Raw genomic sequence first — 23,373 nt, forward strand, 5'->3', positions numbered from 1 at the left:
AATAGACTGACTGACTGACTGTATACATACTGTCTCAGACAATAGACTTACTGACTGTGTACATACTGTCTCAGACAATAGACTTACTGACTGTGTAAATACTGTCTCAGACAATAGACTGACTTACTGTGTACATACTGTCTCAGACAATAGACTGACTGACTGTGTACATACTGTCTCAGAAAATAGACTGACTGACTGTGTACATACTGTCTCAGACAATAGACTTACTGACTGTGTACATACTGTCTCAGACAATAGACTGACTGACTGACTGTGTACATACTGTCTCAGACAATAGACTGACTGACTGTGTACATACTGTCTCAGACAATAGACTGACTGACTGTTTACATACTGTCTCAGACAATAGACTGACTGACTGACTGTGTACATACTGTCTCAGACAATAGACTGACTGACTGTGTACATACTGTCTCAGACAATAGACTTACTGTGTACATACTGTCTCAGACAATAGACTGACTGTGTACATACTGTCTCAGACAATAGCCTGACTGACTGACTGTGTACATACTGTCTCAGACAATAGACTGACTGACTGACTGTGTACATACTGTCTCAGACAATAGACTGACTGACTGTGTACATACTGTCTCAGACAATAGACTGACTGACTGTGTACATACTGTCTCAGACAATAGACTGACTGACTGTGTACATACTGTCTCAGACAATAGACTTACTGTGTACATACTGTTTCAGACAATAGACTGGCTGTGTACATACTGTCTCAGACAATAGACTGACTGTGTACATACTGTCTCAGACAATAGACTGACTGACTGACTGTGTACATACTGTCTCAGACAATAGACTGACTGACTGTATACATACTGTCTCAGACAATAGACTGACTGACTGTGTACATACTGTCTCAGACAATAGACTGACTGACTGACTGTATACTGTTACATCCTATTCTACGGACCTTTCAATTTAGTCCATTCAGCGTTTAACTGAAATCCCATTTGGCCTCAACCATATAGTTTAACTGGCCTAACAAATCAGTGTCTTGTCTCCTGTTCCCTCTGTTTCCTCCCAGGACATAGTGATGACCCTGTTCTGTCTGTTTCCCAGGACATAGTGATGCCCCTGTCTCCTGTTCTGTCTGTTTCCTCCCAGGACATAGTGATGACCCTGTCTCCTGTTCTGTCTGTTTCCCAGGACATAGTAATGACCCTGTCTCCTGTTCTGTCTGTTTCCCAGGACATAGTGATGACCCTGTCTCCTGTTCTGTCTGTTTCCCAGGACATAGTGATGACCCTGTCTCCTGTTCTGTCTGTTTCCCAGGACATAGTAATGACCCTGTCTCCTGTTCTGTCTGTTTCCCAGGACATAGTGATGACCCTGTCTCCTGTTCTGTCTGTTTCCCAGGACATAATAATGACCCTGTCTCCTGTTCTGTCTGTTTCCCAGGACATAGTAATGACCCTGAAGGAGAAACTGTCTCTGTCTCGTATTGAACACTTCTCTTTGGTTCTGGAACAGAAGTACAGCATCAGTAAACTGCTGTTACTACATGAAGAGGAGAGGATACAACAGGTACACACACACACACACACACACACATACACACACACACACACGCACGCACGCACACACACACACACACACACACACACACACACACACACGAACACACACACACACACACAAAGTATAGCATCAGTAAACTGCTGTTACTACATGAAGAGGAGAGGATACAACAGGTACACACACACACACACACACACACACACACACACACACACACACACACACACACACACACATAGCATCACTAAACTACTGTTACTACCTAAAGAGGACAGGATGCATCCTTCACACTCACACACCCCTGTACCCCCCCCCCCCCCCCGCCACCCTCCCCTACTGTCCATCTCCAGGTGGTTCATCAGAAGGAAGTCCATGACTACAGATGTCTGTTCAGAGTGTGTTTTATACCCAGAGAACCTGAGCACCTGTTACAAGACGACCCCACTGCCTTCCAATACCTCTACCTGCAGGTAGGTGTGTGTGTGTGGAGGGGAGGTAGCATAACATGGATGTGAAAATATGTCTGTGTGTGTTCGTGTGTTCGTGTGTGTGTGTTTGTGTTCGTGTGTGTTTCTGTGTGTGTGTTCGTGTGTGTAACATCACCGTGTGTGTTTGTGTGTTTGTGGGTGTGTGTGTAACATCACCATGTGTGTGTGTGAGTGTGTCTGTGTGTGTGTTCGTGTGTGTAACATCACCGTGTGTTGGTGTGTGTGTGTGTATGTGTGTGTGTGTTCGTGTGTGTAACATCACCATGTGTGTGTGTGAGTGTGTCTGTGTGTGTGTTCGTGTGTGTAACATCACTGTGTGTGTGTGTGTGTGTGTGTGTGTGTGTGTGTGTGTGTGTGTGTGTGTGTGTGTGTGTGTGTGTGTGTGTGTGTGTGTAGGGTATAAATGACGTGCTACAGGAGCGTTTTGCAGTGGAGATGCGTTGCAACACGGCCCTGCGTCTGGCAGCCCTGCACATACAGGAGAGACTAGCCAGCTGTGGACAGTCACCTCGGACCAAACTCAAGATCATCACGTACGTCCCTCACGTCCCTCTATTAGAGCAGAACAGCTGATCATAGTCCCTCTATTAGAACAGAACAGAACATTACAGCTGATCATAGTCCCTCTATTAGAACAGAACATTACAGCTGATCATAGTCCCTCTATTAGAACAGAACAGAACATTACAGCTGATCATAGTCCCTCTATTAGAACAGAACAGAACAGCTGATCATAGTCCCTCTATTAGAACAGAACAGAACATTACAGCTGATCATAGTCCCTCTATTAGAACAGAACAATACAGCTGATCATAGTCCCTCTATTAGAACAGAACAGAACAGCTGATCATAGTCCCTCTATTAGAACAGAACAGAACATTACAGCTGATCATAGTCCCTCTAGTAGAACAGAACAGAACAGCTGATCATAGTCCCTCTATTAGAACAGAACAGAACATTACAGCTGATCATAGTCCCTCTATTAGAACAGAACAGCTGATCATAGTCCCTCTATTAGAACAGAACAGAACATTACAGCTGATCATAGTCCCTCTATTAGAACAGAACAGAACATTACAGCTGATCATAGTCCCTCTATTAGAACAGAACAGAACAGCTGATCATAGTCCCTCTATTAGAACAGAACAGAACATTACAGCTGATCATAGTCCCTCTATTAGAACAGAACAATACAGCTGATCATAGTCCCTCTATTAGAACAGAACAGAACAGCTGATCATAGTCCCTCTATTAGAACAGAACAGAACATTACAGCTGATCATAGTCCCTCTAGTAGAACAGAACAGAACAGCTGATCATAGTCCCTCTATTAGAACAGAACAGAACATTACAGCTGATCATAGTCCCTCTATTAGAACAGAACAGAACATTACAGCTGATCATAGTCCCTCTATTAGAACAGAACAGAACAGCTGATCATAGTCCCTCTATTAGAACAGAACAGAACATTACAGCTGATCATAGTCCCTCTATTAGAACAGAACAATACAGCTGATCATAGTCCCTCTATTAGAACAGAACAGAACAGCTGATCATAGTCCCTCTATTAGAACAGAACAGAACATTACAGCTGATCATAGTCCCTCTAGTAGAACAGAACAGACCAGCTGATCATAGTCCCTCTATTAGAACAGAACAGAACATTACAGCTGATCATAGTCCCTCTATTAGAACAGAACAGAACATTACAGCTGATCATAGTCCCTCTATTAGAACAGAACAGAACATTACAGCTGATCATAGTCCCTCTATTAGAACAGAACATTACAGCTGATCATAGTCCCTCTATTAGAGCAGAACAGCTGATCATAGTCCCTCTATTAGAACAGAACAGAACAGAACAGCTGATCATAGTCCCTCTATTAGAACAGAACAGAACATTACAGCTGATCATAGTCCCTCTATTAGAACAGAACAGAACATTACAGCTGATCATAGTCCCTCTATTAGAACAGAACATTACAGCTGATCATAGTCCCTCTATTAGAACAGAACAGTACAGCTGATCATAGTCCCTCTATTAGAACAGAACATTACAGCTGATCATAGTCCCTCTATTAGAACAGAACAGAACAGAAAAGCTGATCATAGTCCCTCTATTAGAACAGAACATTACAGCTGATCATAGTCCCTCTATTAGAACAGAACAGAACAGCTGATCATAGTCCCTCTATTAGAACAGAACAGAACATTACAGCTGATCATAGTCCCTCTATTAGAACAGAACAGAACATTACAGCTGATCATATTCCCTCTATTAGAGCAGAACAGAACAGCTGATCATAGTCCCTCTATTAGAACAGAACAGAACATTACAGCTGATCATAGTCCCTCTATTAGAACAGAACATTACAGCTGATCATAGTCCCTCTATTAGAACAGAACAGCTGATCATAGTCCCTCTATTAGAACAGAACATTACAGCTGATCATAGTCCCTCTATTAGAACAGAACATTACAGCTGATCATAGTCCCTCTATTAGAACAGAACAGAACAGCTGATCATAGTCCCTCTATTAGAACAGAACAGCTGATCATAGTCCCTCTATTAGAACAGAACAGAACATTACAGCTGATCATAGTCCCTCTATTAGAACAGAACAGAACAGCTGATCATAGTCCCTCTATTAGAACAGAACAGAACATTACAGCTGATCATAGTCCCTCTATTAGAACAGAACATTACAGCTGATCATAGTCCCTCTATTAGAACAGAACAGTACAGCTGATCATAGTCCCTCTATTAGAACAGAACAGCTGATCATAGTCCCTCTATTAGAACAGAACAGCTGATCATAGTCCCTCTATTAGAACAGAACAGAACATTACAGCTGATCATAGTCCCTCTATTAGAACAGAACAGAACAGCTGATCATAGTCCCTCTATTAGAACAGAACAGAACATTACAGCTGATCATAGTCCCTCTATTAGAACAGAACATTACAGCTGATCATAGTCCCTCTATTAGAACAGAACAGAACATTACAGCTGATCATAGTCCCTCTATTAGAACAGAACAGCTGATCATAGTCCCTCTATTAGAACAGAACAGAACATTACAGCTGATCATAGTCCCTCTATTAGAACAGAACAGAACATTACAGCTGATCATAGTCCCTCTATTAGAACAGAACAGAACAGCTGATCATAGTCCCTCTATTAGAACAGAACAGAACAATACAGCTGATCATAGTCCCTCTATTAGAACAGAACAGAACATTACAGCTGATCATAGTCCCTCTATTAGAACAGAACATTACAGCTGATCATAGTCCCTCTAGTAGAACAGAACAGAACAGCTGATCATAGTCCCTCTATTAGAACAGAACAGAACATTACAGCTGATCATAGTCCCTCTATTAGAACAGAACATTACAGCTGATCATAGTCCCTCTATTAGAACAGAACAGAACAGCTGATCATAGTCCCTCTATTAGAACAGAACAGAACATTACAGCTGATCATAGTCCCTCTATTAGAACAGAACAGCTGATCATAGTCCCTCTATTAGAACAGAACAGAACATTACAGCTGATCATAGTCCCTCTATTAGAACAGAACATTACAGCTGATCATAGTCCCTCTATTAGAACAGAACAGAACATTACAGCTGATCATAGTCCCTCTAGTAGAACAGAACATTACAGCTGATCATAGTCCCTCTATTAGAACAGAACAGAACATTACAGCTGATCATAGTCCCTCTATTAGAACAGAACATTACAGCTGATCATAGTCCCTCTATTAGAACAGAACAGAACAGCTGATCATAGTCCCTCTAGTAGAACAGAACATTACAGCTGATCCTAGTCCCTCTATTAGAACAGAACATTACAGCTGATCATAGTCCCTCTATTAGAACAGAACATTACAGCTGATCATAGTCCCTCTATTAGAACAGAACAGAACAGCTGATCATAGTCCCTCTATTAGAACAGAACAGTACAGCTGATCATAGTCCCTCTATTAGAACAGAACAGCTGATCATAGTCCCTCTATTAGAACAGAACAGCTGATCATAGTCCCTCTATTAGAACAGAACAGAACATTACAGCTGATCATAGTCCCTCTATTAGAACAGAACAGAACAGCTGATCATAGTCCCTCTATTAGAACAGAACAGAACATTACAGCTGATCATAGTCCCTCTATTAGAACAGAACATTACAGCTGATCATAGTCCCTCTATTAGAACAGAACAGAACATTACAGCTGATCATAGTCCCTCTAGTAGAACAGAACATTACAGCTGATCATAGTCCCTCTATTAGAACAGAACAGAACATTACAGCTGATCATAGTCCCTCTATTAGAACAGAACATTACAGCTGATCATAGTCCCTCTATTAGAACAGAACAGAACAGCTGATCATAGTCCCTCTAGTAGAACAGAACATTACAGCTGATCCTAGTCCCTCTATTAGAACAGAACATTACAGCTGATCATAGTCCCTCTATTAGAACAGAACATTACAGCTGATCATAGTCCCTCTATTAGAACAGAACAGAACAGCTGATCATAGTCCCTCTATTAGAACAGAACAGTACAGCTGATCATAGTCCCTCTATTAGAACAGAACAGCTGATCATAGTCCCTCTATTAGAACAGAACAGCTGATCATAGTCCCTCTATTAGAACAGAACAGAACATTACAGCTGATCATAGTCCCCCTATTAGAACAGAACAGAACAGCTGATCATAGTCCCTCTATTAGAACAGAACAGAACATTACAGCTGATCATAGTCCCTCTATTAGAACAGAACATTACAGCTGATCATAGTCCCTCTATTAGAACAGAACAGAACATTACAGCTGATCATAGTCCCTCTATTAGAACAGAACAGCTGATCATAGTCCCTCTATTAGAACAGAACAGAACATTACAGCTGATCATAGTCCCTCTATTAGAACAGAACAGAACATTACAGCTGATCATAGTCCCTCTATTAGAACAGAACATTACAGCTGATCATAGTCCCTCTAGTAGAACAGAACAGAACAGCTGATCATAGTCCCTCTATTAGAACAGAACAGAACATTACAGCTGATCATAGTCCCTCTATTAGAACAGAACATTACAGCTGATCATAGTCCCTCTATTAGAACAGAACAGAACAGCTGATCATAGTCCCTCTATTAGAACAGAACAGAACATTACAGCTGATCATAGTCCCTCTATTAGAACAGAACATTACAGCTGATCATAGTCCCTCTATTAGAACAGAACAGAACATTACAGCTGATCATAGTCCCTCTAGTAGAACAGAACATTACAGCTGATCATAGTCCCTCTATTAGAACAGAACAGAACATTACAGCTGATCATAGTCCCTCTATTAGAACAGAACATTACAGCTGATCATAGTCCCTCTATTAGAACAGAACAGAACAGCTGATCATAGTCCCTCTAGTAGAACAGAACATTACAGCTGATCCTAGTCCCTCTATTAGAACAGAACATTACAGCTGATCATAGTCCCTCTATTAGAACAGAACATTACAGCTGATCATAGTCCCTCTATTAGAACAGAACAGCTGATCATAGTCCCTCTATTAGAACAGAACATTACAGCTGATCATAGTCCCTCTATTAGAACAGAACATTACAGCTGATCATAGTCCCTCTATTAGAACAGAACAGTACAGCTGATCATAGTCCCTCTATTAGAACAGAACATTACAGCTGATCATAGTCCCTCTATTAGAACAGAACATTACAGCTGATCATAGTCCCTCTATTAGAACAGAACATTACAGCTGATCATAGTCCCTCTATTAGAACAGAACAGAACAGCTGATCATAGTCCCTCTATTAGAACAGAACAGAACATTACAGCTGATCATAGTCCCTCTATTAGAACAGAACATTACAGCTGATCATAGTCCCTCTATTAGAACAGAACAGAACATTACAGCTGATCCTAGTCCCTCTATTAGAACAGAACATTACAGCTGATCATAGTCCCTCTATTAGAACAGAACATTACAGCTGATCATAGTCCCTCTATTAGAACAGAACAGAACAGCTGATCATAGTCCCTCTATTAGAACAGAACAGTACAGCTGATCATAGTCCCTCTATTAGAACAGAACAGCTGATCATAGTCCCTCTATTAGAACAGAACAGCTGATCATAGTCCCTCTATTAGAACAGAACAGAACATTACAGCTGATCATAGTCCCTCTATTAGAACAGAACAGAACAGCTGATCATAGTCCCTCTATTAGAACAGAACAGAACATTACAGCTGATCATAGTCCCTCTATTAGAACAGAACATTACAGCTGATCATAGTCCCTCTATTAGAACAGAACAGAACATTACAGCTGATCATAGTCCCTCTATTAGAACAGAACAGCTGATCATAGTCCCTCTATTAGAACAGAACAGAACATTACAGCTGATCATAGTCCCTCTATTAGAACAGAACAGAACATTACAGCTGATCATAGTCCCTCTATTAGAACAGAACAGAACAGCTGATCATAGTCCCTCTATTAGAACAGAACAGAACAATACAGCTGATCATAGTCCCTCTATTAGAACAGAACAGAACATTACAGCTGATCATAGTCCCTCTATTAGAACAGAACATTACAGCTGATCATAGTCCCTCTAGTAGAACAGAACAGAACAGCTGATCATAGTCCCTCTATTAGAACAGAACAGAACATTACAGCTGATCATAGTCCCTCTATTAGAACAGAACATTACAGCTGATCATAGTCCCTCTATTAGAACAGAACAGAACAGCTGATCATAGTCCCTCTATTAGAACAGAACAGAACATTACAGCTGATCATAGTCCCTCTATTAGAACAGAACAGCTGATCATAGTCCCTCTATTAGAACAGAACAGAACATTACAGCTGATCATAGTCCCTCTATTAGAACAGAACATTACAGCTGATCACAGTCCCTCTATTAGAACAGAACAGAACATTACAGCTGATCATAGTCCCTCTAGTAGAACAGAACATTACAGCTGATCATAGTCCCTCTATTAGAACAGAACAGAACATTACAGCTGATCATAGTCCCTCTATTAGAACAGAACATTACAGCTGATCATAGTCCCTCTATTAGAACAGAACAGAACAGCTGATCCTAGTCCCTCTAGTAGAACAGAACATTACAGCTGATCCTAGTCCCTCTATTAGAACAGAACATTACAGCTGATCATAGTCCCTCTATTAGAACAGAACATTACAGCTGATCATAGTCCCTCTATTAGAACAGAACAGCTGATCATAGTCCCTCTATTAGAACAGAACATTACAGCTGATCATAGTCCCTCTATTAGAACAGAACATTACAGCTGATCATAGTCCCTCTATTAGAACAGAACAGTACAGCTGATCATAGTCCCTCTATTAGAACAGAACATTACAGCTGATCATAGTCCCTCTATTAGAACAGAACATTACAGCTGATCATAGTCCCTCTATTAGAACAGAACATTACAGCTGATCATAGTCCCTCTATTAGAACAGAACAGAACAGCTGATCATAGTCCCTCTATTAGAACAGAACAGAACATTACAGCTGATCATAGTCCCTCTATTAGAACAGAACATTACAGCTGATCATAGTCCCTCTATTAGAACAGAACAGAACATTACAGCTGATCCTAGTCCCTCTATTAGAACAGAACATTACAGCCGATCATAGTCCCTCTATTAGAACAGAACATTACAGCTGATCATAGTCCCTCTATTAGAACAGAACATTACAGCTGATCATAGTCCCTCTATTAGAACAGAACAGTACAGCTGATCATAGTCCCTCTATTAGAACAGAAAAGCTGATCATAGTCCCTCTATTAGAACAGAACAGCTGATCATAGTCCCTCTATTAGAACAGAACAGAACATTACAGCTGATCATAGTCCCTCTATTAGAACAGAACAGAACAGCTGATCATAGTCCCTCTATTAGAACAGAACAGAACATTACAGCTGATCATAGTCCCTCTATTAGAACAGAACATTACAGCTGATCATAGTCCCTCTATTAGAACAGAACAGAACATTACAGCTGATCATAGTCCCTCTATTAGAACAGAACAGCTGATCATAGTCCCTCTATTAGAACAGAACAGAACATTACAGCTGATCATAGTCCCTCTATTAGAACAGAACAGAACATTACAGCTGATCATAGTCCCTCTATTAGAACAGAACAGAACAGCTGATCATAGTCCCTCTATTAGAACAGAACAGAACAATACAGCTGATCATAGTCCCTCTATTAGAACAGAACAGAACATTACAGCTGATCATAGTCCCTCTATTAGAACAGAACATTACAGCTGATCATAGTCCCTCTATTAGAACAGAACAGAACATTACAGCTGATCATAGTCCCTCTAGTAGAACAGAACAGAACAGCTGATCATAGTCCCTCTATTAGAACAGAACAGAACATTACAGCTGATCATAGTCCCTCTATTAGAACAGAACAGAACAGCTGATCATAGTCCCTCTATTAGAACAGAACAGAACATTACAGCTGATCATAGTCCCTCTATTAGAACAGAACAGCTGATCATAGTCCCTCTATTAGAACAGAACAGAACATTACAGCTGATCATAGTCCCTCTATTAGAACAGAACATTACAGCTGATCATAGTCCCTCTATTAGAACAGAACAGAACATTACAGCTGATCATAGTCCCTCTAGTAGAACAGAACATTACAGCTGATCATAGTCCCTCTATTAGAACAGAACATTACAGCTGATCATAGTCCCTCTATTAGAACAGAACATTACAGCTGATCATAGTCCCTCTATTAGAACAGAACAGAACAGCTGATCATAGTCCCTCTAGTAGAACAGAACATTACAGCTGATCCTAGTCCCTCTATTAGAACAGAACATTACAGCTGATCATAGTCCCTCTATTAGAACAGAACATTACAGCTGATCATAGTCCCTCTATTAGAACAGAACAGCTGATCATAGTCCCTCTATTAGAACAGAACATTACAGCTGATCATAGTCCCTCTATTAGAACAGAACATTACAGCTGATCATAGTCCCTCTATTAGAACAGAACAGTACAGCTGATCATAGTCCCTCTATTAGAACAGAACATTACAGCTGATCATAGTCCCTCTATTAGAACAGAACATTACAGCTGATCATAGTCCCTCTATTAGAACAGAACATTACAGCTGATCATAGTCCCTCTATTAGAACAGAACAGAACAGCTGATCATAGTCCCTCTATTAGAACAGAACAGAACATTACAGCTGATCATAGTCCCTCTATTAGAACAGAACATTACAGCTGATCATAGTCCCTCTATTAGAACAGAACAGAACATTACAGCTGATCATAGTCCCTCTATTAGAACAGAACATTACAGCTGATCATAGTCCCTCTATTAGAGCAGAACAGAACAGCTGATCATAGTCCCTCTATTAGAACAGAACAGAACAGCTGATCATAGTCCCTCTATTAGAACAGAACAGAACAATACAGCTGATCATAGTCCCTCTATTAGAACAGAACATTACAGCTGATCATAGTCCCTCTATTAGAACAGAACATTACAGCTGATCATAGTCCCTCTATTAGAACAGAACATTACAGCTGATCATAGTCCCTCTATTAGAACAGAACATTACAGCTGATCATAGTCCCTCTATTAGAACAGAACAGAACAGCTGATCATAGTCCCTCTATTAGAACAGAACAGAACATTACAGCTGATCATAGTCCCTCTATTAGAACAGAACAGAACATTACAGCTGATCATAGTCCCTCTATTAGAACAGAACAGAACAGCTGATCATAGTCCCTCTATTAGAACAGAACAGAACATTACAGCTGATCATAGTCCCTCTATTAGAACAGAACAGAACATTACAGCTGATCATAGTCCCTCTATTAGAACAGAACATTACAGCTGATCATAGTCCCTCTATTAGAACAGAACATTACAGCTGATCATAGTCCCTCTATTAGAACAGAACAGAACAGCTGATCATAGTCCCTCTATTAGAACAGAACAGAACATTACAGCTGATCATAGTCCCTCTATTAGAACAGAACAATACAGCTGATCATAGTCCCTCTATTAGAACAGAACAGAACATTACAGCTGATCATAGTCCCTCTATTAGAACAGAACATTACAGCTGATCATAGTCCCTCTATTAGAACAGAACATTACAGCTGATCATAGTCCCTCTATTAGAACAGAACATTACAGCTGATCATAGTCCCTCTATTAGAACAGAACAGAACAGCTGATCATAATCCCTCTATTAGAACAGAACAGAACATTACAGCTGATCATAGCCCCTCTATTAGAACAGAACAGAACATTACAGCTGATCATAGTCCCTCTATTAGAACAGAACATTACAGCTGATCATAGTCCCTCTATTAGAACAGAACAGAACAGCTGATCATAGTCCCTCTATTAGAACAGAACAGAACAGCTGATCATAGTCCCTCTATTAGAACAGAACAGAACATTACAGCTGATCATAGTCCCTCTATTAGAACAGAACAGAACATTACAGCTGATCATAGTCCCTCTATTAGAACAGAACATTACAGCTGATCATAGTCCCTCTATTAGAACAGAACATTACAGCTGATCATAGTCCCTCTATTAGAACAGAACATTACAGCTGATCATAGTCCCTCTATTAGAACAGAACAATACAGCTGATCATAGTCCCTCTATTAGAACAGAACAGAACAGCTGATCATAGTCCCTCTATTAGAACAGAACAGCTGATCATAGTCCCTCTATTAGAACAGAACAGAACAGCTGATCATAGTCCCTCTATTAGAACAGAACATTACAGCTGATCATAGTCCCTCTATTAGAACAGAACATTACAGCTGATCATAGTCCCTCTATTAGAACAGAACAGAACAGCTGATCATAGTCCCTCTATTAGAACAGAACATTACAGCTGATCATAGTCCCTCTATTAGAACAGAACATTACAGCTGATCATAGTCCCTCTATTAGAACAGAACAGAACATTACAGCTGATCATAGTCCCTCTATTAGAACAGAACAGTACAGCTGATCATAGTCCCTCTATTAGAACAGAACAGAACATTACAGCTGATCATAGTCCCTCTATTAGAACAGAACATTACAGCTGATCATAGTCCCTCTATTAGAACAGAACAGAACATTACAGCTGATCATAGTCCCTCTATTAGAACAGAACATTACAGCTGATCATAGTCCCTCTATTAGAACAGAACAGAACAGCTGATCATAGTCCCTCTATTAGAACAGAACAGAACATTACAGCTGATCATAGTCCCTCTATTACAACAGAACAGAACAGAACAGCTGATCATAGTCCCTCTATTAGAACAGAACAGAACATTACAGCTGATCATAGTCCCTCTATTAGAACAGAACATTACAGCTGATCATAGTCCCTCTATTAGAACAGAACAGAACAGCTGATCATAGTCCCTCTATTAGAACAGAACATTACAGCTGATCATAGTCCCTCTATTAGAACAGAACAGAACAGCTGATCATAGTCCCTCTATTAGAACAGAACAGAACATTACAGCTGATCATAGTCCCTCTATAAGAACAGAACATTACAGCTGATCATAGTCCCTCTATTACAACAGAACAGAACAGTACAGCTGATCATAGTCCCTCTATTAGAACAGAACAGCTGATCATAGTCCCTCTATTAGAACAGAACAGAACATTACAGCTGATCATAGTCCCTCTATCTTCTCTACAGGAAGAGTTGGGGCATTGAGAACTTTATCTCTTCAACCCTCCTGAGGAACATGAGGGAAAAGGATCTGAGAAAGGCCATTGGCTATCACATGAAGAAGAGCCAATCACAGGAGCCAAAGCAGAAGGTGCTGTCGGCCAATCAGGCGAAGATTAACTACCTGGAGGAGCTGTGTGACCTCAAGTCCTTCGGCGGGAAGTCCTTCAGCGCCACCATGATGGTAGGAGAGAGATTACCTCTGTCTAGTTATCTCTGTATCTCTACCATGATGGTAGTGGAGAGGTTACCTCTATCTAGTTATCTCTGTATCTCTACCATGATGGTAGGGGAGAGATTACCTCTATGTAGTTATCTCTGTATCTCTACCATGATGGTAGGGGAGAGATTACCTCTATGTAGTTATCTCTGTATCTCTACCATGATGGTAGGGGAGAGATTACCTCTATGTAGTTATCTCTGTATCTCTACCATGATGGTAGGGGAGAGATTAGCTCTATCTATCTCTAGTTATCTCTGTCTATATCATGATGGTAGGGGAGAGATTAGCTCTATCTATCTCTAGTTATCTCTGTCTATGTCATGATGGTAGGGGAGAGATTATCTCTGTCTATGTCATGATGGTAGGGGAGAGATGAGCTCTATCTATCTCTAGTTATCTCTGTCTATGTCATGATGGTAGAAGAGAGATGAGCTCTATCTATCTCTAGTTATCTCTGTCTATGTCATGATGGTAGGGGAGAGATTATCTCTGTCTATGTCATGATGGTAGAAGAGAGATGAGCTCTATCTATCTCTAGTTATCTCTGTCTATATCATGATGGTAGGGGAGAGATGAGCTCTGTCTATATCATGATGGTAGGGGAGAGATGAGCTCTGTCTATATCATGATGGTAGGGGAGAGATTATCTCTGTCTATATCATGATGGTAGGGGAGAGATTATCTCTGTCTATATCATGATGGTAGGGGAGAGATTATCTCTGTCTATATCATGATGGTAGGGGAGAGATTATCTCTGTCTATATCATGATGGTAGGGGAGAGATTATCTCTGTCTATGTCATGATGGTAGTCCCTCAGCACCACTGTGAAGGATTATATTATCTCTGTCTATGTCATGATGGTAGTCCCTCAGCACCACTGTGAAGGATTATATTATCTCTGTCTATGTCATGATGGTAGTCCCTCAGCACCACTGTGAAGGATTATATTATCTCTGTCTATATCATGATGGTAGGGGAGAGATTATCTCTGTCTATGTCATGATGGTAGTGGAGAGATTATCTCTGTCTATGTCATGATGGTAGGGGAGAGATGAGCTCTATCTATCTCTAGTTATCTCTGTCTATATCATGATGGTAGGGGAGAGATTATCTCTGTCTATATCATGATGGTAGTCCCTCAGCACCACTGTGAAGGATTATATTATCTCTGTCTATATCATGATGGTAGTCCCTCAGCACCACTGTGAAGGATTATATTATCTCTGTCTATATCATGATGGTAGAAGAGGGTTGAGCTCTATCTATCTCTAGTTATCTCTGTCTATGTCATGATGGTAGGGGAGAGATTATCTCTGTCCATGTCATGATGGTAGTCCCTCAGCACCACTGTGAAGGATTATATTATCTCTGACTATGTCATGATGGTAGTCCCTCAGCACCACTGTGAAGGATTATATTATCTCTGTCTATATCATGATGGTAGTCCCTCAGCACCACTGTGAAGGATTATATTATCTATGTCTATATCATGATGGTAGGGGAGAGATTATCTCTGTCTATATCATGATGGTAGGGGAGAGATTATCTCTGTCTATATCATGATGGTAGTCCCTCAGCACCACTGTGAAGGATTATATTATCTCTGTCTATGTCATGATGGTAGTCCCTCAGCACCACTGTGAAGGATTATATTATCTCTGTCTATATCATGATGGTAGTCCCTCAGCACCACTGTGAAGGATTATATTATCTCTGTCTATATCATGATGGTAGGGGAGAGATTATCTCTGTCTATATCATGATGGTAGTCCCTCAGCACCACTGTGAAGGATTATATTATCTCTGTCTATGTCATGATGGTAGTCCCTCAGCACCACTGTGAAGGATTATATTATCTCTGTCTATATCATGATGGTAGGGGAGAGATTATCTCTGTCTATGTCATGATGGTAGTGGAGAGATTATCTCTGTCTATGTCATGATGGTAGGGGAGAGATGAGCTCTATCTATCTCTAGTTATCTCTGTCTATATCATGATGGTAGGGGAGAGATTATCTCTGTCTATATCATGATGGTAGTCCCTCAGCACCACTGTGAAGGATTATATTATCTCTGTCTATATCATGATGGTAGTCCCTCAGCACCACTGTGAAGGATTATATTATCTCTGTCTATATCATGATGGTAGAAGAGGGTTGAGCTCTATCTATCTCTAGTTATCTCTGTCTATGTCATGATGGTAGGGGAGAGATTATCTCTGTCTATGTCATGATGGTAGTCCCTCAGCACCACTGTGAAGGATTATATTATCTCTGACTATGTCATGATGGTAGTCCCTCAGCACCACTGTGAAGGATTATATTATCTCTGTCTATATCATGATGGTAGTCCCTCAGCACCACTGTGAAGGATTATATTATCTCTGTCTATATCATGATGGTAGTCCCTCAGCACCACTGTGAAGGATTATATTATCTATGTCTATATCATGATGGTAGGGGAGAGATTATCTCTGTCTATATCATGATGGTAGGGGAGAGATTATCTCTGTCTATATCATGATGGTAGTCCCTCAGCACCACTGTGAAGGATTATATTATCTCTGTCTATGTCATGATGGTAGTCCCTCAGCACCACTGTGAAGGATTACATTATCTCTGTCTATGTCATGATGGTAGTCCCTCAGCACCACTGTGAAGGATTATATTATCTCTGTCTATATCATGATGGTAGTCCCTCAGCACCACTGTGAAGGATTATATTATCTCTGTCTATATCATGATGGTAGGGGAGAGATTATCTCTGTCTATATCATGATGGTAGGGGAGAGATTATCTCTGTCTATATCATGATGGTAGTCCCTCAGCACCACTGTGAAGGATTATATTATCTCTGTCTATGTCATGATGGTAGTCCCTCAGCACCACTGTGAAGGATTATATTATCTTTGTCTATGTCATGATGGTAGGGGAGAGGTTATCTCTGTCTATGTCATGATGGTAGAAGAGAGATTATCTCTGTCTATGTCATGATGGTAGAAGAGAGATTATCTCTGTCTATATCATGATGGTAGGGGAGATATGATCTCTGTCTATATCATGATGGTAGTCCCTCAGCACCACTGTGAAGGATTATATTATCTCTGTCTATATCATGATGGTAGTCCCTCAGCACCACTGTGAAGGATTATATTATCTCTGTCTATATCATGATGGTAGAAGAGGGTTGAGCTCTATCTATCTCTAGTTATCTCTGTCTATGTCATGATGGTAGGGGAGAGATTATCTCTGTCTATGTCATGATGGTAGTCCCTCAGCACCACTGTGAAGGATTATATTATCTCTGACTATGTCATGATGGTAGTCCCTCAGCACCACTGTGAAGGATTATATTATCTCTGTCTATATCATGATGGTAGTCCCTCAGCACCACTGTGAAGGATTATATTATCTCTGTCTATATCATGATGGTAGTCCCTCAGCACCACTGTGAAGGATTATATTATCTATGTCTATATCATGATGATAGGGGAGAGATTATCTCTGTCTATATCATGATGGTAGGGGAGAGATTATCTCTGTCTATATCATGATGGTAGTCCCTCAGCACCACTGTGAAGGATTATATTATCTCTGTCTATGTCATGATGGTAGTCCCTCAGCACCACTGTGAAGGATTATATTATCTCTGTCTATGTCATGATGGTAGTCCCTCAGCACCACTGTGAAGGATTATATTATCTCTGTCTATATCATGATGGTAGTCCCTCAGCACCACTGTGAAGGATTATATTATCTCTGTCTATATCATGATGGTAGGGGAGAGATTATCTCTGTCTATATCATGATGGTAGGGGAGAGATTATCTCTGTCTATATCATGATGGTAGTCCCTCAGCACCACTGTGAAGGATTATATTATCTCTGTCTATGTCATGATGGTAGTCCCTCAGCACCACTGTGAAGGATTATATTATCTCTGTCTATGTCATGATGGTAGGGGAGAGGTTATCTCTGTCTATGTCATGATGGTAGAAGAGAGATTATCTCTGTCTATGTCATGATGGTAGAAGAGAGATTATCTCTGTCTATATCATGATGGTAGGGGAGAGATTATCTCTGTCTATATCATGATGGTAGTCCCTCAGCACCACTGTGAAGGATTATATTATCTCTGTCTATGTCATGATGGTAGTCCCTCAGCACCACTGTGAAGGATTATATTATCTCTGTCTATGTCATGATGGTAGTCCCTCAGCACCACTGTGAAGGATTATATTATCTCTGGCTATGTCATGATGGTAGTCCCTCAGCACCACTGTGAAGGATTATATTATCTCTGTCTATATCATGATGGTAGGGGAGAGATTATCTCTGTCTATGTCATGATGGTAGGGGAGAGATTATCTCTGTCTATATCATGATGGTAGGGGAGAGATTATCTCTGTCTATGTCATGATGGTAGTCCCTCAGCACCACTGTGAAGGATTATATTATCTCTGTCTATGTCATGATGGTAGTCCCTCAGCACCACTGTGAAGGATTATATTATCTCTGTCTATGTCATGATGGTAGTCCCTCAGCACCACTGTGAAGGATTATATTATCTCTGTCTATATCATGATGGTAGGAGAGAGATTATCTCTGTCTATGTCATGATGGTAGGGGAGAGATTATCTCTGTCTATGTCATGATGGTAGGGGAGAGATGAGCTCTATCTATGTCATGATGGTAGGGGAGAGATGATCTCTGTCTATATCATGATGGTAGAAGAGAGATGAGCTCTATCTATCTCTAGTTATCTCTGTCTATATCATGATGGTAGGGGAGAGATTATCTCTGTCTATATCATGATGGTAGTCCCTCAGCACCACTGTGAAGGATTATATTATCTCTGTCTATATCATGATGGAAGTCCCTCAGCACCACTGTGAAGGATTATATTATCTCTGTCTATATCATGATGGTAGAAGAGGGTTGAGCTCTATCTATCTCTAGTTATCTCTGTCTATGTCATGATGGTAGGGGGGAGATTATCTCTGTCTATGTCATGATGGTAGTCCCTCAGCACCACTGTGAAGGATTATATTATCTCTGTCTATATCATGATGGTAGTCCCTCAGCACCACTGTGAAGGATTATATTATCTCTGTCTATGTCATGATGGTAGTCCCTCAGCACCGCTGTGAAGGATTATATTATCTCTGTCTATATCATGATGGTAGTCCCTCAGCACCACTGTGAAGGATTATATTATCTCTGTCTATATCATGATGGTAGTCCCTCAGCACCTCTGTGAAGGATTATATTATCTCTGTCTATATCATGATGGTAGGGGGGAGATTATCTCTGTCTATATCATGATGGTAGGGGAGAGATTATCTCTGTCTATATCATGATGGTAGTCCCTCAGCACCACTGTGAAGGATTATATTATCTCTGTCTATGTCATGATGGTAGTCCCTCAGCACCACTGTGAAGGATTATATTATCTCTGTCTATGTCATGATGGTAGTCCCTCAGCACCACTGTGAAGGATTATATTATCTCTGTCTATGTCATGATGGTAGGGGAGAGGTTATCTCTGTCTATGTCATGATGGTAGAAGAGAGATTATCTCTGTCTATGTCATGATGGTAGAAGAGAGATTATCTCTGTCTATATCATGATGGTAGTCCCTCAGCACCACTGTGAAGGATTATATTATCTCTGTCTATGTCATGATGGTAGTCCCTCAGCACCACTGTGAAGGATTATATTATCTCTGTCTATATCATGATGGTAGTCCCTCAGCACCACTGTGAAGGATTATATTATCTCTGTCTATGTCATGATGGTAGTCCCTCAGCACCACTGTGAAGGATTATATTATCTCTGTCTATGTCATGATGGTAGTCCCTCAGCACCACTGTGAAGGATTATATCTCTCTATTTCTCTTTGTCAGTGCTTGCATGATGTATTCTATTGATATTTATCTCTATCAACGTATCCTTTCATGGTGTCTCTCTCTCTCTCTCTATTCATCTCTATTGATATTTATCTCTATCAACGTATCCTGTCATGGTGTCTCTCTCTCTCTATTCATCTCTATTGATATTTATCTCTATCAACGTATCCTGTCATGGTGTCTCTCTCTCTCTATTCATCTCTATTGATATTTATCTCTATCAACGTATCCTGTCATGGTGTCTCTCTCTCTCTATTCATCTCTATTGATATTTATCTCTATCAACGTATCCTGTCATGGTGTCTCTCTCTCTCTATTCATCTCTATTGATATTTATCTCTATCAACGTATCCTGTCATGGTGTCTCTCTCTCTCTATTCATCTCTATTGATATTTATCTCTATCAACGTATCCTGTCATGGTGTCTCTCTCTCTCTATTCATCTCTATTGATATTTATCTCTATCAACGTATCCTGTCATGGTGTCTCTCTCTCTCTATTCATCTCTATTGATATTTATCTCTATCAACGTATCCTGTCATGGTGTCTCTCTCTCTCTATTCATCTCTATTGATATTTATCTCTATCAACGTATCCTGTCATGGTGTCTCTCTCTCTCTATTCATCTCTATTGATATTTATCTCTATCAACGTATCCTGTCATGGTGTCTCTCTCTCTCTATTCATCTCTATTGATATTTATCTCTATCAACGTATCCTGTCATGGTGTCTCTCTCTCTCTATTCATCTCTATTGATATTTATCTCTATCAACATATCCTGTCATGGTGTCTCTCTCTCTCTCTATTCATCTCTATTGATATTTATCTCTATCAACGTATCCTGTCTCTCTCTCTCTATTCATCTCTATTGATATTTATCTCTATCAACGTATCCTGTCATGGTGTCTCTCTCTCTCTATTCATCTCTATTGATATTTATCTCTATCAACGTATCCTGTCATGGTGTCTCTCTCTCTCTCTATTCATCTCTATTGATATTTATCTCTATCAACGTATCCTGTCATGGTGTCTCTCTCTCTCTCTATTCATCTCTATTGATATTTATCTCTATCAACGTATCCTGTCATGGTGTCTCTCTCTTTCTATTCATCTCTATTGATATTTATCTCTATCAACGTATCCTGTCATGGTGTCTCTCTCTTTCTATTCATCTCTATTGATATTTATCTCTATCAACGTATCCTGTCATGGTGTCTCTCTCTTTCTATTCATCTCTATTGATATTTATCTCTATCAACGTATCCTGTCATGGTGTCTCTCTCTCTCTATTCATCTCTATTGATATTTATCTCTATCAACATATCCTGTCATGGTGTCTCTCTCTCTCTATTCATCTCTATTGATATTTATCTCTATCAACGTATCCTGTCTCTCTCTCTCTATTCATCTCTATTGATATTTATCTCTATCAACGTATCCTGTCATGGTGTCTCTCTCTTTCTATTCATCTCTATTGATATTTATCTCTATCAACGTATCCTGTCATGGTGTCTCTCTCTTTCTATTCATCTCTATTGATATTTATCTCTATCAACGTATCCTGTCATGGTGTCTCTCTCTCTCTATTCATCTCTATTGATATTTATCTCTATCAACGTATCCTGTCATGGTGTCTCTCTCTCTCTATTCATCTCTATTGATATTTGTCTCTATCAACGTATCCTGTCTCTCTCTCTCTATTCATCTCTATTGATATTTATCTCTATCAACGTATCCTGTCATGGTGTCTCTCTCTCTCTATTCATCTCTATTGATATTTATCTCTATCAACGTATCCTGTCATGGTGTCTCTCTCTCTCTCTATTCATCTCTATTGATATTTATCTCTATCAACGTATCCTGTCATGGTGTCTCTCTCTTTCTATTCATCTCTATTGATATTTATCTCTATCAACGTATCCTGTCATGGTGTCTCTCTCTTTCTATTCATCTCTATTGATATTTATCTCTATCAACGTATCCTGTCATGGTGTCTCTCTCTTTCTATTCATCTCTATTGATATTTATCTCTATCAACATATCCTGTCATGGTGTCTCTCTCTCTCTATTCATCTCTGTCTACTGACAGGATATGATGGGTTTCAGTGGGGATGACAGAGCTATTAATTATTCTTTTTTGGCACCCCCTGGTGGTGTGGCCAGGGAGTGCCATGTTTTCAGGCCAAAGTTGAGTTGGGAGTGCTGGCTGTAGGGGTGGGAATTAGGTGGCCACAGAACCTGGATCTTCAGTACTCCCATGATGCACCTCCCTTATCCACAGATCTAGGCGAGGAAAACGCTCAACTGACCTCAACTCTTTATGAGAACTGGGGCGGCAGCGTAGCCTAGTGGTTAGAGCGTTGGACTAGTAACTGGAAGGTTGCGAGTTCAAACCCCCGAGCTGACAAGGTACAAATCTGTCGTTCTGCCCCTGAACAGGCAGTTAACCCACTGTTCCTAGGACGTCATTGAAAATAAGAATTTGTTCTTAACTGACTTTCCTAGTTAAATAAAGGTCAAAAAAGAAAAAGAAATAAAAATAACTTAATTCCCTCTCTGTCTCTCTCTCTCTCTCTCTCTGTCTCTCTCTCTCTCTCTCTCTCTCTCTCTCTCTCTCTCTCTATATATAGCTCCAGGACAGAGAGTCGATGGTGACCCTGTTGGTGGGGTCGCGGTACGGTATCAGTCAGGTGGTGAACCACAAACTGAGCATCATGACCACCCTCACAGAGTTCAGCAGCATCACACGCATAGAGCTGCTACCAGAGTCTGACCGCGTCAGTCTGGTCAAGATATATCTACAGGACATCAAGGTATGGTACACACACACAGACATGCATGCACGGACTAGCAGACACACGCTACAAAGCCAATTTCCCCAAAAGCTAGTTTTCTACTACTGAAACACGTGTTTTTATCACTGAAGCCTCGTCTTCTCTCCCCTCACCTGCTCTCCTCTGCTCCCCTCCTCCTCTCTTTCTTCCCCTTCCTCTCCTCCTCCCTCTCTCCTCTCCTCCTCCTCTCCTCTTCCTTGTTCCTCTCCTCTTCCTTGTTCCTCTCCTCCTCTCCTCTCCTCCTCCTCTCCTCTCCTCCTCCTGTCCTCTTCCTTGTTCCTCTCCTCCTCCTCTCTTCTTCCTTGTTCCTCTCCTCCTCTCCGCAGCCTATCACCCTGTTGTTGGAGTCAGTAGCAGCTAAGGAACTGTCCTGTCTGGTGGCAGGGTACTGTCGTGCCCTAGTGGACCCCAGCCTCATCATCTTCCCCTGGACACAGGACGGCAAGCAGCACCGCGTGTCTGCCGAGGAGGGTATGCTACCACACACACACACACACACACACACACACACACACACACACACACACACACACACACACACACACATACACAC

General features: G+C 40.6%; 1 protein-coding gene across 1 annotated transcript in view; it reads left to right on the plus strand.

The window, feature by feature from the left end:
- LOC116360071 (FERM and PDZ domain-containing protein 1-like) overlaps window positions 1–23,373 on the plus strand; it is a 69,342-nt gene that overhangs the window by 38,499 nt on the left and 7,470 nt on the right. The window contains exons 8-13 of the mRNA XM_031814583.1: window positions 1,441–1,566; window positions 1,911–2,030; window positions 2,445–2,581; window positions 13,822–14,038; window positions 22,617–22,799; window positions 23,147–23,291. Of these exons, the coding sequence (XP_031670443.1) occupies window positions 1,441–1,566; window positions 1,911–2,030; window positions 2,445–2,581; window positions 13,822–14,038; window positions 22,617–22,799; window positions 23,147–23,291 (928 nt within the window). The remainder of the gene's footprint in view (window positions 1–1,440; window positions 1,567–1,910; window positions 2,031–2,444; window positions 2,582–13,821; window positions 14,039–22,616; window positions 22,800–23,146; window positions 23,292–23,373) is intronic.

This window comes from Oncorhynchus kisutch, unplaced genomic scaffold, assembly GCF_002021735.2.
Source record: "Oncorhynchus kisutch isolate 150728-3 unplaced genomic scaffold, Okis_V2 Okis07a-Okis12b_hom, whole genome shotgun sequence".
Lineage (NCBI taxonomy): Eukaryota > Metazoa > Chordata > Actinopteri > Salmoniformes > Salmonidae > Oncorhynchus > Oncorhynchus kisutch.